Below are 17,972 nucleotides of genomic sequence, written 5' to 3' on the forward strand. Positions count from 1 at the left end.
CCTCAACGTATTTTGTGGATTTGGGCCTAATATCTAGGTCTGAGACGCACTCTGAATTAACTTCTAATTCTGAATTAAAGTTTATATCTAACATACTAAGATTCACTAAGTGCATAATCCAAATTATGAGTAACATTCATATTTTGCATGTTGTTAGCCGCTTTTCCTAGCACCATTTGTTAAGACTGTTCCTTGCCCTATTTCATGCATCAACGTTTTTGTCACAGACTGAATGCCCACAAATCTGAGTATTTCTCTCTGGGTTCTCGAATTCTATTCCATCAGTTAAGATCTGCCTTCAATCCAGTGCCACGGTTTTATTAAAACAATAGAATTTAAAGTTAAGGAATGCAAAGCTTCCCATCATCTTCTTTTTTTTTTTCCTCAAAAATACCTTATTTGGGAATTTTATTACTTCATAAAAAAGGGTTTTTTTTTTTTCCATTTCTGGGCCACATCTGTCTACTCTGGGCTCGGGACTCAAGAGACCACAAGATGCTGAGGCTCAAACCCAGGCCTCCCTCCTGAAGAGCCTGGACTCAGCCCTTTGAGCTCACTCCCCCTACAAATTTTAACAGTATTCACTTCATGCCCCTGGAAAGTGCCGTGAGAATTCTGACAGGGACTTCAGTGAATCTATATAGTGTTTTAGGTAGCCGTGCTGTTTTGATTTTTCTATTGCCTACTTTGAAATATATTTAATTTGATATTAATATAACTATTCCAATGACTGAAGTTTGCATGTTGCGTCTTTTTCTCTTTATACTTTTAATTTATCTATGTCTTTGTAACTGGGTCTTGCTTTGTTTAAATCCAGTTTGACAATCTCTGGCTTTTAATTAAAATGTTTAGACTGTTTTCATTCAGATTTAGATTATCTTATTAATTCAGAAAAGCAATTATTGTTAATACTAATTACTCACATCAGTAATACCCAAAGGTATTTCTAATTAATGACTATTTATTAATATGTATAATCTGTTATCAAAACAATTCACTTAATACATTAAATTTTAATAAATTAATGAATTTATTTTATTAACTTAGTACTCCTTTTCTACTTGTACTATTTTTTTAACGCTTATAAAATTTACTAGCTTTTTAATGTACCATTTTGTCACTATTATAGACCTATTAGTTATACTTCCTTTTCAGTGACTGTTTTGGGTTTACAATACGTAACTTATCTGTTTACACTTAATAACAGACTATTTTATGTATACTGTAAAAAACTTACATATTTCCATTCCTCTCTTTGCTGCTATGTATTATTTTGGTCATACATATTATTTCTGTATTTCACAAACATTGCAAAATGTACTTTGTACTTTTTTAAAAGTCAGTTGCTTTTGACTTTTATATATTTCACAGAGTAAGATGTACTGAGATATATTTCACATAGTAAGATGCACTAAGTGCATAATTCATTGTTTTCTAGTAAATTCACAGTTATTTAACCACAAAGCAAATCTAGTTCTAGTACATTTCCATTCCCTCCACAAAGATCCCCTCTATCCACGTCCACCTAAGCCCCACGTGCACTTCTGAACCCACTCAACTATGTCACTAAGAGCCTTCATGGACACTGCATGCTAACAGAGCCAAGCAGGGGTGGAGAGATGGCTACGGGGCGTCAGCATGCTCTGTAGGCCACAGCCGTGAGTCCAGGCTCTAGGACCACAGGGCGGGCCCGAGTAACAGCAGCAACAACAAAGAAAGGAGAGGAATTTAAGAAAAAGAAAAAGAGTGGGGGAAAGGATCAAGCACGGGGGTTTTCCGTACGGCTTCTTTCCTAATCGTACTCCTGGGGCTCGTCCATGCTGTAGCTGGGTCAGTATTACCCGTGCTGCGCAGGACCACTTTCGATTATATGACTAGTGCCCACTTTACCAGTTAGCCGCTGGTGGACATGAAGACTCTTCCCACGAAGAACTGAGTCTTCAGCAGGAAACCCCAGGGCAGGGAGACAGGGGTGCGGAGGAGACCAGGACAAAGAAAGAGGAGAGGATGGACACTGATGAAGGGGGTGGTGCTGAATGCTTGATGCATGAAACCCTACCACCGACAGGACTGCAAACACACCGCCAAAACAAAAGGAATTTCTCCATAAATATTAACACCATCGCAAACATATTACCTAAAACACAATAAACATTTTTCAATAATAATCTTTTTCTTTTTAAAGACGATTGTTTCCACTATGGGGCTATGTGACGATGAACTTTTCAGTACAAGTATTTGCGTTTTCATTTATGTTTGGTGGAGGCCGAAGAGTAGAACTGCTCCTGGAATCTCCGATTTCACCACTCCGAGTTTACCACACGCAGGCTGTGGGGACAGCCAGCATGTCTCCACGGCAGCCGCATCATTTTACAGTGCCCGCAGCACCGTCAACACGTGTGGGTTTTTTAGTGCTGGCCATGCCAGCGGCCACGCAGGGCATTTCACTGCAGTTTTGATTTGAATTTCCCCGGTGCGTAATAACACTGAGTATCTGGTCATATGTCTGCTGACCATTTGCATAGCTTCTTCACAGACTGATGGAGATTATTTCTGACAAAATCTGCTCTCAATCTTCTGTTGCTCCTCTGCATTTAATGTGGTTTTCCCCTCTCTGGCAGCCTGAACATTTTTTCTCTTTATTACTCATTTTGATTAATCTATATATGGTTCTGTTTTACTCCTGAGCCTTATTTCTTCATTATATATTGAGCTTCCTGAATATGTATGTTCATAGCCTGGAATCTTTAACCATTATTCTTCCTCTGCTCCCCCCTTCCTCTCTCTCCTTCAGAGATTTCAAATACACATATATTTGGCTACTTGATGCTATCTCATAGCTATTTTTTAAAAGCATTTTTTCCCTTTTGGCTTCATTCTGGACAGATTCTATTGTTATATCGTCAAGTACATTAAGCTTTTTTTTTTCCTACTATGATTTCTCTGTCTTTAGCTATATTCAGTGTATTCTCATCGCAAGCACTATAGTTTTTACCCACAGAAGTTAAATTTGTATCATTTAATTATCTCCGCTGTCTTTCTCTAACTTTTTGGACAAATGATCTGTAGTTAGTATAAATATTATGGCCTTGTCCACTATTCCTATGTGTTTTAAACCCGTTTGAAATAAATTTTCTCATTTTATGTTGTGTCTTTCTTCTTTTTTCACACACAGTTATCTTCAATTGGAGAGCAGGTGTTAAAATAGTCTTCTGTTTCGTTTTTCGGCCAAACCCGCAATTCCAGCAGTGCTCAGGAATTACTCCTTGTTCTGTGCTCAGTGTGATCCTGGCAGTGCACAGAAGACCTTATGGGGTGCTGGGGATTGAACTGGGGTCCACTCCTTACAGGGTGAGCCCCTTACCTTCTGTGCTATCTCTCCTCCTGAGCCTATTAATATCCATGTGCTTTGTCCTAAGAGGTGATTAAGGGACTTGGAAATCATTCCAACATTTCTGATCTAGCTTTCCAGATTTATTAGCGGGAACCAGAGCAGTAATTACACTAGTCCTACCTATTCCCAATACATTTGGGGAGATGCCACTGAGTGCTTGGGACTGTGGTGCCAGGAACCACCAGGACATCCTTACATTGCAAGGGGGCATCCAAGGCCACAGCGGTATTCCAGGGCCTTCAGGACGACACACAGTGATGCTCAGAGGACCATACGATGCCAGGGACTGAACCTGGATCAGATGCCCCTAACCCTTGGACTATCTCTTTAGCCTGATCTTAGCGACTTCTAAAGACACACTCCAAGACTCATGGCTTCTAGTTCTACACACCAAGTGCATCAAAGCCGTGCCAAGACAACAAACCAGCCTTACCAGGGCCTGGCTGACATTTCCTCCAGTGGCGAGTGACTTGAAATGGCTGCTATTGTAGACCAGCTGCACTTCTGAGATCTCCACAGTTTCCAATTCCTCTTGAGTTTGCCGATCAATCACGTGCAACTTCTCCACGCTGTCCAAGAGCACAAGTGTGCGTGAGTTTATCCACTGCGATTCAAGCACACAGAGGAACAAAGTCAGTCCATTCTGACAGCATTCAGGACAAGAAAACATGGCTACTCGTGACTGGCTAATCCACAGGAAGGACAGGACATAAACTTGACCACACAAGTAAAACAAGAACAATAGGTGCACCGCATGGCACCAAGATGACGCATAGATGAACCTTCACAGATGGCTCACTAAGGGCGTCAGCAGGTAGTACAGGATGCATTGACTGTTAGAAGATAATTTTAAGAGGTAAATTTTCACTGGAGCGATAGCACAGCAGGTAGGCTGTTTGCCTTGCATGCAGCCAACCCGGGCTGGCTCAATTCCTCCGTCCCTCTCGGAGAGCCCGGCAAGCTACCAAGAGTATCCCACCTGCAGGGGAGAGCCTGGCAAGCTACCCATGGCATATTCGATATGCCAAAAGCAGTAACAACAAGTCTCACGATGAAGACATTACTGGTACTCCCTCGAGCAAATTGATGAGCAACGGGATGACAGTGACAATGACAGTGAAATTTTCACAAGTGCCAAGTATGCAATGTGACAAATGTTGCATGCCTAGTTTTGATGGTATTAACGAAACAATTGGACAAATTAAACCTCATAAACATAGATAACCCGAAGTTAATTGTTAGCATGCAAGTGATGCCATGTATAATACACTTTTCCTTCAGAATCTCCCTACGAATTATGGGAGAGTTCTCTGTTATCTCTACTTCTCCACGCCGTTGAATTTTCTTTAATAGGTAACACTGTCACTGTCACTGTCGTCCCATTGCTCATCGATTTGCTCGAGTGGGCACCGGTAACGTCTCCACTATGAGACTTGTTGTTACTGTTTTTGGCATATCAAATACGTCACGGGTAGCTTATCAGGCTCTGCTGTGTGGACTGGATACTCTGTGTAGCTTGCCGGGCTCTCCGAGAGGGACGGAGGAATCGAATCCGGGTCAGCTGCGTGCAAGGCAAACGCCCTACCCGCTGTGCTATCGCTCCAGCCCATAGGTAACGTTATCATTTCGAAATTAATTAGCTTAATAAGAATGCTAAATAGCTCCTGAAGGATGTCACTTTGTTAAATTTGGGATTATGTACAGGACATTTATTCTCAACTTTTTTTCAAATTGAATCTCTTCTGAAGAAAGAGTCCAGAAGAACTGATGCGGAACAAAGTGCTTCCCTAGGCTTGAACTTTATGGTCTGCCTGTTTACTGATACCCTTAGTCTATGTTAACTGATGTCAAAGACAACCAAACTGGAAGTATTCCTATTTTCTTCTAAAATAAAAATATGCCCTACCACCATATTGTGATTACTATAAAATAAAGATTTGACTTTTTGGTTGTTCTTTTTTTTAATTCTCCCAGGAAATAGTTTGTTGCTCAAATCTTTTATGAGAAGTTCTTGTAAAGTACTCTCTTGATTATTTTAAAAAGACTGTCATTTAGGAAAGATATATTATTTGCCCTATAAAACCTTAGTGCTAATTCAAAGATGCTTTCAAAAGTAACCTGGTTAAGATAAAAGAGCTCAGGTTTAGCAATTATCCTGAGATAGGACTCACAATCACAAGTGTAGAAATTGTTGTGATTGAGTTCTTAAAAGATCATTTACTAAACATTTCTAAACAATGTAATTAATGGTCATATAAATAATCCACAAGGAAAATTAAAATAATGACTTAAGTTATACTCTTAGGAGAACAGCTACTATTCTTGTAGGAAAATATTTCTAGAATAGAATCATATTCTAGATTTTTAAAGCTACTCTATCTTAAAAAGCCTAGACAAGTGAGGGAGATGAAAACTGAGCTAAGATGAATCAACAAAGGTTCTGGTTTTGATAAAGACATGATTTCTCATATGTGCAGGAAGAATCTAAACAAAATTATCCCATAAAATGTGTACAGAAAAAATGTATTTCTAAATCAATAGTCTACAGGTAAAACTGAGGCAATTAAATTAATAAACCATATGAAGAAAAGATCTATTTTATTCAGCCTAAAAAATTAAGTATTATCACATTTGGGGAGAAAACTTATATTAGTTTTTGTATTAAAAAATGAGCTATTACTTTATAATATAGGGTCACCTATATTCATGCATAGGCAGGATACCCCAATGGGAACCAGAGAATGACATGCCAGAAGCAACCTAGAAATGTCATAATTATACTAGCTGAAGAATTAGGGTGCTATTTGGTGAAAGAAAAAACCTGACAACAAAGTTAAACAGCTTTATTTTTTAAATAATGTATTTTATTATTTTTTTTGTTTTTTATGATTATGCTTTTATTTATTTTTTTATTGAATCACTGTGATATACAAAGCTTTCATGTTTGTGTTTCAGTCATACAATGATCAAACACCCATCCCTCCACCAGTGCACATTTTCCAACACCAATGTATCCCACCCCTCCCCCTGCCTCTATGGCAGACAATTTCCCCCATACTCTCTCTCTACTTTTGGGCATTATGGTTTGCAATACAGACACTGAAAGGCTATCACATTTGGTCCTTTATCTACTTTCTGCACACATCTCCCATCCCGAACTATCCCTCCAATCATCATTAACTTAGTGATCCCTTCTCCATCCCAGCTGCCTTCTCCCCCAGCTCATGAGGCAGGCTTCCAGCCATGAACCTGTCTCTACTGTCCTTGGGTGTCAGTTTCATGTTATTTTAAGCAGCTTTTTTAAAGCCAAAACATGTCAAGACTATAATACATGACAGAGAGAAAACTGTAAAGCTTTTCATCCCAGGAAAAGTACAAATAAGCTCGGGAACCAGTAAGAACACGCTCAGATGCATAAAGATGTGTTTACACACAAAGCCAGGAAGTGATCCAGAAGAAATCCACCCAAGCACCACTGAACTCCAGTAATCAGGACCTTAGAGGAACTTCCCCTGCTGCCTCAGAGGCAGGCTGAGGTGCATGAAAAGCTCAGACACTGGTAGAGAGAGGCGGACACTGCTGCAGGGACTTACGTTGGGACACTGAATGCCTGAATAATAATAGTGAGTAACTTCATATCTGTAATTCACGGGGATTAGATTTTAAAAAATGTTTCAATTAAGAAAACAGAAAGTTGGGCTGGAGCAATAGCACAGTGAGTAGGGCATTTGCCTTGCACGAGGCCGACCTGGGTTCGATTCCCAACATCCCATATGGTCCCCTGAGCACCGCCAGGGGTGATTCCTGAGTGCAGAGACAGGAGTAACCCCTGTGCAACGCTGGGTGTGACCCAAAATGAAAAAAAAAAAAAAAAAAAGAAAACAGAAAGCTTTCCTGGCTCTGCCAGCGTTCAGGAAATAGACTAAAACAAAATAACTGAGTATCATACTAAACTCACACTTTATTTCAGGAGTGGTTTTGTTTTACTTCTGTCTTTGGGATCTACCCACGGTGCTCAGGGATCAATTCTCTGGCTGACTCGGGAGACCGGATGGGGTGCTGGGATCGAACCTGGGATGGCCATGTGCAAGGCAAGTGCCCTGTCACTATTATCATTCTGGCCCCCAAAACTCAGGTTTTACTCAGTTTAAGGACTTCTCTTCTATCCCTATGTTATGGATCCTGGCTTATAAAGAAGTTCTGGTTTAATACAGCATGAACTCAAAACAATTCATCAACTAAACACAGATATTAAATTTAAACAATACTCACAGTAAAGTTGATGAGGTCGTAGTACAGGTGGAGATGCTTTTGCTTAGTAACGTGTATTGCTCCCGATTCATCTCTCTTAACCTGGATGATGAAATAACAGCAAACTAAATATTTGCGCTTCAGGTTGAGGGACTTTTTAAAAATAATTATACGCCACCTAGAAAACCATTTCTGTTGTGTGTACAGATAAGCCCAAAGTATTGATAAATAAAAGGATTACTGTGTAACAAATTTTAAAAAGAAACCATTCCCGCTATGCTTCATATCGAAATCCAAGGTATAACGGGTCCACGGTCTGGTTGTTAGCATTGGCAAAGGCACTAATGTGATTCAGAGCAATCCAAATTGGATCACATCAGTGACTCTAGTTAGCTTGAGTTAAAGCTTAAATTGGAATTGGAGACAGTGTGATAAAGCTAAACAAAAGTTCTACAGTACGGGGCCAGAGCGATAGCACAGCAGGTAGGGTGTTTGCCTTGCACACGGCCAACCTGAATTCAATCCCTGACACCCTATATGGTTCCCCAAGCACCGCCAGGAGTAAATCCTGGGTGCAGAGCCAGGAGTAACCCCTGCGCATCGCTGGGTCTGACCCAAAAAGAAAATAAGGAAATTCTGCAGTATAACAGTCTTACAGTTCAAACAGCCCCAGATTTCCCAACAAACCACACGTGTCGGGGTCGCTCACATGTACACAGACACTCTCTGCTGAGGGTTCCTTTGCTGAGGGTTCAGAGCAGACATGGCAGTGTTCAGAGCTCATCCTGGCTGGGTTCAGGGATCAGTCAGGGTGGTGTTTGTAGGGACTGTGTGCAGTGCTGGGGGTTAGAACTGGGGTGCACTGCATGAAGGGTCCTTAATGCTGGTCTAATCTCTCCAAGCGCCCACATATGCTCTGTAATCTCCCACCCTCCCCTGCCCCGGGGCGTCAGAGCACGAAGGAGCAGAGGCAGCACCAGATGTCCTGAGCCCCCCGAAACTCTCACCACGCGTGCCCACCTGGGCTCCCGCGCACTCCCTCGGGCGCCTGTTCTAGATTGGGGCCCCTTAAGCTTTTCCCACTTGTAACCCCTTTCCCTCCCCCCACTTCCAGCCCCCCAAGAAATGTAACACGGGCCATAGGCTGCCAGAAGCACCTTGGATTCATTACATGGTTGATTTTGAATTAACTTTTGGTTGCTGTGCGTTAGGAGCCTTCAGTGCCAAATCCCCCCCCCACCACCACCACACACACTCAATTACACTGTGCCGTATGGGGCAGGGCCCAGTTAGGAGGGACAGGGCTAGATAACCGCCTCTCTCCCGCAGTCCCAATGCCTCTTTTCCAACTGCGTGCAGAGCTGACCTCAGTGGACACCGTAACAAACAACTGAGGCCTAAAATTGGGGGCACATCTGTGCATTCATCCTCCCTCCACCGAGTAATCTCCCTTAGAAGGGTGCTCTGGGCTCCGGAGGACAGGGCCTACCACCCCAGTGTTCAGGAAAAAGCATCACTCAACCGCCTCCTGGAAACCTACTCTAAGAACAAAGGGGAAGCGCCTGTCAATTGCACTTACAGCTCCGACCACCCCCAGGATCATTCCAGCACCACCCACCCGGCCCCTGCCCCCACCCCCACACTGAGTACTTGGGAAACTGGGACCAGGAGAGCAAGTTCCACTATTAATAGCTGTGCGACCCAGGGTCAGCCACTTACTCTTTCTCGGTGTCCTCAACCGGAAACTGAAAGTTAGGACAGGACTAAATTGCTCCTAATCTCGCGTGTGCTGAGAGTAGGTCACAAACCAACAGAGTGATGGCAGTTTTACCTGCCGTTCCTAAGCTGTCCTAGGGTTTTCGAGAGTCCTCACCCGAGAAGAGTCACTTCCCCTGCAGGCATGCTGCAGCCCAGCCCCTCTGTCACTTTTAACTCGCTTCCTTGAGGGCTCTTGACCCTTTGCTAGCAAACATGTTTCCAACTTCTCTTTTTCCAGGGGAGAATGCTGCTAACCCGCCACAGTGAACCATTCTCTTTCCTCTCGCCACCAGGGAAGTGTGTACTTGCTTTCTTAGACACCCGTTTCTTGAATGGGCCCTACGGTCTAGCTTGACCTCTGCTCCACTGATAACCAGTCCTCTGGAAAAGTTCCCAGTGAACCACCCCTGACCTCTCAAACGCCCTGTTCAGACTCCACTTCCGTGGTATGACCCGGAACTGCTCTTGCCCTGGAAGCGTTCCTTCTTGTCCTCTGTGACACTGTGTCCTACTTCTTCTCTGACCCCTACAGGAGCACGTCCAGGAAACCTCCTTTGCTGTGTCCTTCCTCTTTCCCTTTCCCTGGTGTGAGTGACCACCCAGATTATGAGTGGACTCACTTCCACTATCACACCTTCCGTGCCTTGGAAATCTCACTGTACTCTAGCCTCGGACAGCCACACCCCTCCCCCCACCCCCGACATTCCCAAACACAAAACCTCCGAGTCCCACCTGTACTTCCAACCCAACACATCAACCCTTCTCGGATGGATTTCTATTCAAGGAAACACCTCACGGACTAAGTTCAAAGACAGAAATGAAATGATCAGTTTGACCATGTCACTCAGTCCCCAGATCAAAATGTCATCCCTTCGAATGGAGAGGGTGCTCAGTGGGCTGGAGCACAGGCTTTACATGCAGTAAACCTAATTTGACCCCTGCACTTCATGGTCCCCTGAGTGACTCCTGAGCACAAAACCGGGAATAGCCCCTGAGCACCACCTGGTGTGGTCCAAAATTCAAAATAATTTTTTTAACTTGTCCAGACAACTTCACACTTCCTTTAAATCAAAACCTTGGGACCCTCTGCGACTAAAGACTTTGATTCCAGAGACCTTCTAACACATTTTGCCATCCAGCACAGCTTCTTACAGCAATGCACTGGGACTGTGAGATGGACTATGCAATTTCTGGCAGAATTTTCCCTGGACTTTATACAGAAATCCAAAACCGCGCAGACTTAACATCGCTTAATTGTCAGCAATGTGAAACGGTTCCTTTCTAGCAGGCCTGACTTTGGGGGAAAACTCCAAATAATAACAGTGAGTTTTTTGTTGAAATATTGAAAGTAATCAAAGTAGCAGCCAATTCTCTAGACTGAACTAAGCAACAGTCCCACACCAGCCAAGAAGAGGAAATATCCCTCTTTCCCGGTTGTTTCCCATTTTCGGGGAGAAACTCGGCATGGCGTCCACCATACTATGAGGCACGGGAAGGGGGATAAGGGGGAAAAAAAAGGAAAAGGAAAAAGAAAAAAAATAGAATTATGTACTTGGAGCAGTGGGGCTACATATCTCTTCATTCTCAGCAATGGAAAACTAAGTATCAAATGCTTCCTTGTTAGTAGGGCTGTCTTTCTTGGGGGGAAACTCCAACAACAATAGTGAGTTTTGTGTTGAAATATGGAATGTAATCAAGGTAAAGAGAAAATGAAGTGAAATTCATCAGTTATGCAGTTGGGGGTGGGGGGCGGGGCGGGAGGTATACTGGGGTTTTTGGCGGTGGAATATGGGCACTGGTGAAGGGATGGGTATTTGAATATTGTATAACTGAGACATAAGCCTGAGAACTTTGTAACTTTCCACATGGTGATTCAATAAAAATAATAATAATAATAAAAATAAATAAATAAATAAATAAATAAATACATCTAAACCTTCCATTACCTTGGGAAGGAGCAATAGAACAGTGGGTAGGGTGCTTGCCTTGCATGCAGCTGACCCAGGTTTAATCCCTGGCATCCCATATAGTCTTTTGAGCTCGCCAGGAGTGATTCCTGGGCACAGAGCCAGAAGTTACCCCTGTGCACTGCCGGGGTGTGGCCGTGCATGTACAGTATGTACGGTGTGGCCCCAAGACAAATAAACAAACCACAAAAACCTTCTTTACCTTCCTGCCTTCAATATTTTTTCTGCTACTTTCACACTGATTTTTCCCAAAGTATCACTTTAATCACGCCTTTAATTATTTAAGAACTTGTGGTGGTTTCCCATTACTACTACAGCTCTTTCTATTTAGCTTTTGAATCAGGAGTCAGCAAAGCTTTTCTGTAAAAGGCCACACCGTACATAATGTAGACAGATCGTCTCTGCCACAACTACTAAATTCTGCCGCTGTAGTGTGAGGCCTAAAAAATAAATAATAATTCAAAAACACAAAACCAGACAAGAATGTGTTCCAAAAACACATCAGCTTTTTAAAAGTGAGCAGGCAGCCTGTCCAAGTTGGCATGGGCGAAAACCTCCCAACACCACCCATCCTAAGATCTACATCATATTTTATTTCCCCGTGGTTCACTCCATCAACATTAATCAAGCATCTTCTATACACAGGCCCCCTACTAGTATCTGAAACTGAGCCGCAGAGTAGGTTTGTAGACTTACGGAGCCTTCAATCTAGTGAGGAAGGAAAAGGTGCAAAGCAAGTTTTGAGAACTGAACGTCACTGCAGGAGTGAAGGCAGGGGGTGGAAGAAGAAGGAAACAGGAAGTCTGGGAGGATGGGAAAGGCAAGGTGAGCCGTGAGCTTGGAGGAGGGGAAGGCGGGCACAGAGCTCTGCCGGCAGAGGGGACAGAGCACAGACGGGCGCTGTGGGCAGAAGCAGGAAGCTCCGACAAGAGCGTGAGTAGGCAGGCCATCGGGTTCGAGCAAGGAAGCAACGGTAGTGGAAACGCAAGGAGTCACTGAGTTTGGAGGCGGAATCAGCAGGAGGTGGGGCTGGAGCAGGTGGGGAGAGCGACGCGTAACTGAATGCATCCTTGGACTTGTGGCTGGAGAGACCCTGGGCAGAACAGCCTTCGAGCCACGCCCCAGGCTGGTGCTTCCCTCTGTGCCGGGCTCCTCCACCTCCCCAAAAGGCCGCTTCACCCATGGGGCAGCATTTGCCCCTGATATATCTCTAGAGGGGGGAATCTCTTCATACCCTGAACCTGCCACTTGCAACGCCCATCACAGAGAGCTCAGGTCCTCGACTGCTCCTCTAGTGGCAAGGAGCTGCCAGGGTTTGCCTTGCGAACATGGTGTGACGCGACATGAAAGACATTAAAGGTGTATAATTGCTGCCACTGCTTCTTGTGTCCGCCACTGTGTAGAGAACACAGCAGGTACTCAAGGGCACTTGCCCTCTGAGAGATACCCACGCTGTAGGCAGACAGGCAGGCCGTGAATGAGCCACGCGTAAGCTTATACACACTCATAAGCCATAATTACTTGTGAGTCAAAGGGGATGGAACTGAGAAGTAAACCCTGACCGAGAAGAGGTGAGGGGCCGGGGGGCAGTCACGATTTTCCATGTTAACCACTAAAGCCTTAGACAGAAGTCAGGCTGTTCTCTCACCGGAGCATCACACAGCACGTTTCTTTGACAGAGCGCTTAGTCACTGGTGAATCAGAGTGAGAAAACAAATCTTGGGATTTAAAAACAAACAAAAAATAAATTTAAGCTATAGTTTTGATTATTTCAAGTATAAAAACGTCCGACTTGACATACTTGCCAAATCAAACTCTCTCTCAATAGTGCCACCAATCTCACAAGGTAACAGCATAAATCCTTTCATCTCTCTCAGCTGCAGCCTGGCTGCACTGTCCCATCCGCTGGTTTCAAGTGTGCGTCACTGGAAGTCAACACAGCCGTCCCCCTCGCCCAGATTTAGGCCCTTCCCCAGCCCCCGAGACTTCGGCCTTCTCTCTTCCCTCTGGTAAATACTCACTGGTCTCATAATCCAAACGTTTACTATTTTATTTAGTTCATCTGTTTGCTTGTTTTCTCGACATACAACACATGAATGAGATCACACGGTGTTTGTCTTTCTCCGTCTGGCTTATTTCACTGCACATAATGAAAGGTTGCCAAACTTCTCTGGCTCACTGCCCACTTCTCAGGGGAAATGAAAACCACTCAGCAACCCCTGGAAATCTACCTTGGTAAAGCAAACGAACCTCCAGAAAGTACCCCCCAATAGCACCCGAAGCAACTACCACCCACCCACCACTGCCCTCAGGCCCTCCCCCACACCCACGATGGTTCTGTTCACTTCGGAAAACACTGGCCAGGACAAAAAGACTTCAAAACAGACCAAGCGACAGCACCTACCAACAGAAAGTGGACGACGTCTCCTCTGCAGAAGGCAAGCATGGGGTTCACATAATTATTCACGGCCACAAAATGCCAGGCGAGCAGGGGGACGCTGGAAGGGTCCATCTAGGTGGGAAGGGCAAGAACAAGGTGTGATGGTGAACAAACCAAAGCAAACACTCTAGTGAAAAACAGGCGCTGACCAGTGACTCTCCCCCACTTCTCATTCAGACTCCGTCAAGGCAAGGGCTGCCCAGGAGGCACTAGGAAAACCTTTCTGATGCTCGACACCTTGATGAAGTCTGGATTACAATTACGCATCCACTTGTCTAAACACACTTCATGGTTACATTGATTTTACACCAATGCAGGGGAAAACCGGAGCCTGAACTCTAGCTAGGGATGTGCCAACACTGACAGCGGGGCTCTGTGGTGGGGCCCCAACGTGTAAGCGCGAAGTGCTGAGTTTGAGCCCCTGCACTGCAGCACACAGCGGAGGGCAACCCTCGGCACCCCACAATCAGGAGGACCCAGGGCAAGCAGGCCGTGTCACCCTGGCACACCACAGCCAGGACGACAGCGGCAAAGGGGAAGTGTGGCGGGGGTAGGAAGAAGAATGCCTGCAATGTCTTGGGCAATACATTGTCAAAAACCACAGTTCAATGTGTGGACAGAAAGAGATCAATCTATTAAGGTAAAGTGTGAAAAGTGAATTCTAGGTGGTTAATATAGAGATGTTCAAGATGAGATTCTTTTAATTTTTTCTTTGTCCTTGAAAATGTTGGAGGAAATGCCAACAAGAAGCATACAAAAGGGGCTGGAGTGATAGCACTGCGGGTAGGGCGTTTGCCTTGCAAACGACTTGCAGCCAACCCGGATTCAATTCCCAGCATCCCACATGGTCCCCTGAGCACGGCTAGGGGTATTTCCTGAGTGCAGAGCCAGGAGTGACCTCTGAGCATCACTGGCTGTGACCCAAAAAGAAAAAAAAAAAAAAGCATAAAAAAAGATGCAACCAGGGACTGGAGTGATAGCACAGAGTTAGGGCGTTTGCCTTGCACACGGCTGATCCGGGTTCGATTCCCAGCATCCCATATAATCCCCTGAGCACCGCCAGGAGTAATTCCTGAGTGCATGAGCCAGGAGTGACCCCTGTGCATCGCCAGGTATGACCCAAAAACAAACAAACAAAAATGCAACCAAATACCCCTGCCTTACCTTGATTAGTCAGTGCCACTGACCGGACGGTCATGCAGCTGGGCCCTGCCGGCTGGAAGGGCAGAAGGGCTTCCTGGGGGCCCAGGGATATACAAGGTAGCACAGCAGGGAACAGAAATGTGACTTTCCTTAGCACAGTGGCTGCCCCCGGGCTAACTCTGGACCATGATGCTCCATTCCATCACCCCCCTCTTCACCTACAATCAACTCTCTGGAGACAGCAAGAACTAAAAAGAGCCCAACACACTGAGGGGCTCATGATACGCTCCTCCCAGAGGGCAGATCGCTGCAACACTGGTTTCACCTGACCTAGCTCTCTGGCCCGCTCACAGAACTCCACACTTGAAGCCGTTTCCCCCAGTCTCCTGGCAGCCTTACTCACCCGTCCGTAGGGGAAAGTCATCCACACTTTCAAGGATGGTTTCAATCCAATCACCAGTATCTTGAGGAGAGAAATTGCAAACAGTCACTCTGTGACTTTCAAACTTTGGGTCTTCGATGTCTCTGGAAGTTGTGAGCTGCGGCTTCTACGTACACCTACCTTGGTCAAGGAAGCCATGGCCAGTAAGGAGAACTGTGTGATGGGATGGTCTTTCAGCTCAGGCTTGGAGTGGAGAGGCTCGATGCAGCACACCTCGCCCTTGGAACCACTGAACAGACACCTGGACTCACATGTCCTCACACCCATCACTCTCCTGCAAGTGGGATCCGAAGAATCAGCAGTGAGTTGGCAACGGCCCAGGACGCCACGATCAAAAGCCTGCATGACTACAGCCTCTTAACTTCTACTCCTGCGTCACTCCCCCCACACACACACACACACAACCCACATGTCACTCAGCGTGTTCTTTCCACGGGGTAGGTCAGGATGATCACTATTCTCCTAAGAACACTCCCCCGTTTGACGCTGTACAGGAAACAGAGTCCAAACTCTTTACAAAATCTTTCGGGTCCCGTCTGGTCTGAGTCCTACCTTGATTTTGTCCCCGCCACTACTGTACCAGACAGAGCCGCACTCTGGCCACAGCCTCCTCCTTCCTCCTGTGTGCAAACTCCATGTCCACCTCCAAGTCTTTTGTTCAAACACCCCTCAACCAAGGGTACATCTTTCTGCTCTAGTAATACTCGGGTCTCTGTGCAAATGTCCCCTTTGGAGAAAGGCCTTCCTACATTCCCCGTGAGTGCATGTGGTTGTCTTAATTTCCCAGTGCCACTGAGACCAAAGGTCACTTCATGCGGGTACTGGGGTACTGTCTACCTCCCTGCCTCACGTGACTAGAACATACACTCTCTTTAGCTTTTGTTTTGTTTCTGGGACACACCCGGTGGTGCACAGGGTTGATTCCTGGCTCTGTACTCAGGGATCATTCCTGGCGGTCCTCGGGATCAAACCTGGTGGGCCATGTGCAAGGGAAGCACCTTGCTGCTATATAATTGCTCCGGTCCCTAGGATACACACTCTAACATCACACTCTAACTTCACCAGGACACACTCAATAGACAAGAGCCAAGTAAATGAACAGTATTTTCTGAGCAGTAACTCTGGCTTAGCATTGTGAAAAGAATACAAGAAGTAGCATCCTGAATTTTGAAGGACTTATGGAAACATAACACTGTGAATTTTAGCTTCTCCTTTTTTTTTTTTTTTTTTGTGGCAAAACTCTCGGTTATAGAAATGCTCTTCTTTGGATCTAGACAATATGTACTCTTATTTTAATCATGAAAAAAGGAAGCCCCAAGGCCATGAAAAGACTTCTGTAGTCGGTCCTTATGACCACCACTCGGCCTCCACCTGGGCTAGAACAAATAGAGAGAAACCCCGAGTGGTGGTCCCCCAGCCTGACACTTCTGGAAATGAGGGTCGAGAATCCCAGCTCAGATCACTGAGACAGGATTAGGCTGGGGATCGGGGGGGACGGCGGACAAGCCCCCTTCAGCACAGAACAGCCTCATTTTATAAGTCTCCTCGGGTAATTGTAATGCAGCACGATAACCTATTTGAATCACACAGCCGTGCCAGACTTCATGTTCAACTGCAAGTCGTTCAACCAGAGCCAGTCATTTCATGTGTCAACAGACAGACATGAGTCTCTTACTTAAACGTCAATTCGAAGACAGATCCTCCACTGTCGTTGCAGATGGCAAGGGTTGGGTCATCTGTAAACTAAGCAGAGAAGGAATCAATTTTTTTGTAGCTTCCTAAATGAATGGGGAAGGGGAGGGAGGAACAGTTGTTTTGTTTTTAAATCTAAAACAAGGTGGAGAAAAAAATTCAAATCTAAAACAAACACACTTAACAGCACTTCTAAATCACTCCCACTAGATTCAGCTCATCACTGTAAACACAGAGTAATATGGCTCGATGTCTTAAAAACCTAAGGCTTTACAAAAGGAAAACCATCCTTCATGCAGGAAGAGAAAAAACACCAGCCATAATTTATAAAAAGTCTTGGAGTTCTCAGGTTCTTATGCTTGCGTCTCCAAACTCGCTACTAAGCTGAATTGGATACCCTGAGTATGTTCTGGAACGGTCTCATTTTCAAGAATAAAGACACAGTGAAAGACATTTGATATCTTTGGGAAATAAACTTGCCTGGATATATTTTCGGATAATTGAAGTCAATTCACTATATTTTAAAAGAGTTTACTTTTTTTTTTTTTCATGTACTCTTCCTAAAATGTGCTGCCTCCTTGGTCTCTTTGACAAGAGCACGGGCTTCAGTTACTGGCACCTACCCTAGAAAGCTCAAGATAATAATGTTCACAGGGACTGGTGGCCCAAAGGGCTTACGAGACATGGTAAGTGTGAATGATGTGTGGTACAAATGGAATCATTTGTGTCATTTATAATGACGAGTCCCCTTTACCCTAGAGGCTGAGGAACACCCCCCCACCCCCACCACAATGGTACCCACCCCTTCAGGCTCCAATCAAGGGCAGATCAGGCACAGGCGGCCCCTCTGAGGCTGAGACCTTCCACGCCCCGCGTACCAGCAAA

At 45.0% G+C, this 17,972-nt stretch overlaps 1 protein-coding gene across 1 annotated transcript in view; it reads right to left on the reverse strand.

Moving 5' to 3' along the window:
• VPS8 (VPS8 subunit of CORVET complex) overlaps positions 1 to 17,972 on the reverse strand; it is a 262,990-nt gene that overhangs the window by 200,805 nt on the left and 44,213 nt on the right. The window contains exons 10-15 of the mRNA XM_004603039.2: positions 17,071 to 17,138; positions 15,516 to 15,669; positions 15,357 to 15,416; positions 13,775 to 13,882; positions 7,667 to 7,747; positions 3,828 to 3,998 (exon numbers count right to left, since the gene is read on the reverse strand). Coding sequence (XP_004603096.2) covers positions 3,828 to 3,998; positions 7,667 to 7,747; positions 13,775 to 13,882; positions 15,357 to 15,416; positions 15,516 to 15,669; positions 17,071 to 17,138 — 642 coding nt within the window. The remainder of the gene's footprint in view (positions 1 to 3,827; positions 3,999 to 7,666; positions 7,748 to 13,774; positions 13,883 to 15,356; positions 15,417 to 15,515; positions 15,670 to 17,070; positions 17,139 to 17,972) is intronic.

Source organism: Sorex araneus, chromosome 2, assembly GCF_027595985.1.
Source record: "Sorex araneus isolate mSorAra2 chromosome 2, mSorAra2.pri, whole genome shotgun sequence".
Classification (NCBI taxonomy): Eukaryota; Metazoa; Chordata; class Mammalia; order Eulipotyphla; family Soricidae; genus Sorex; species Sorex araneus.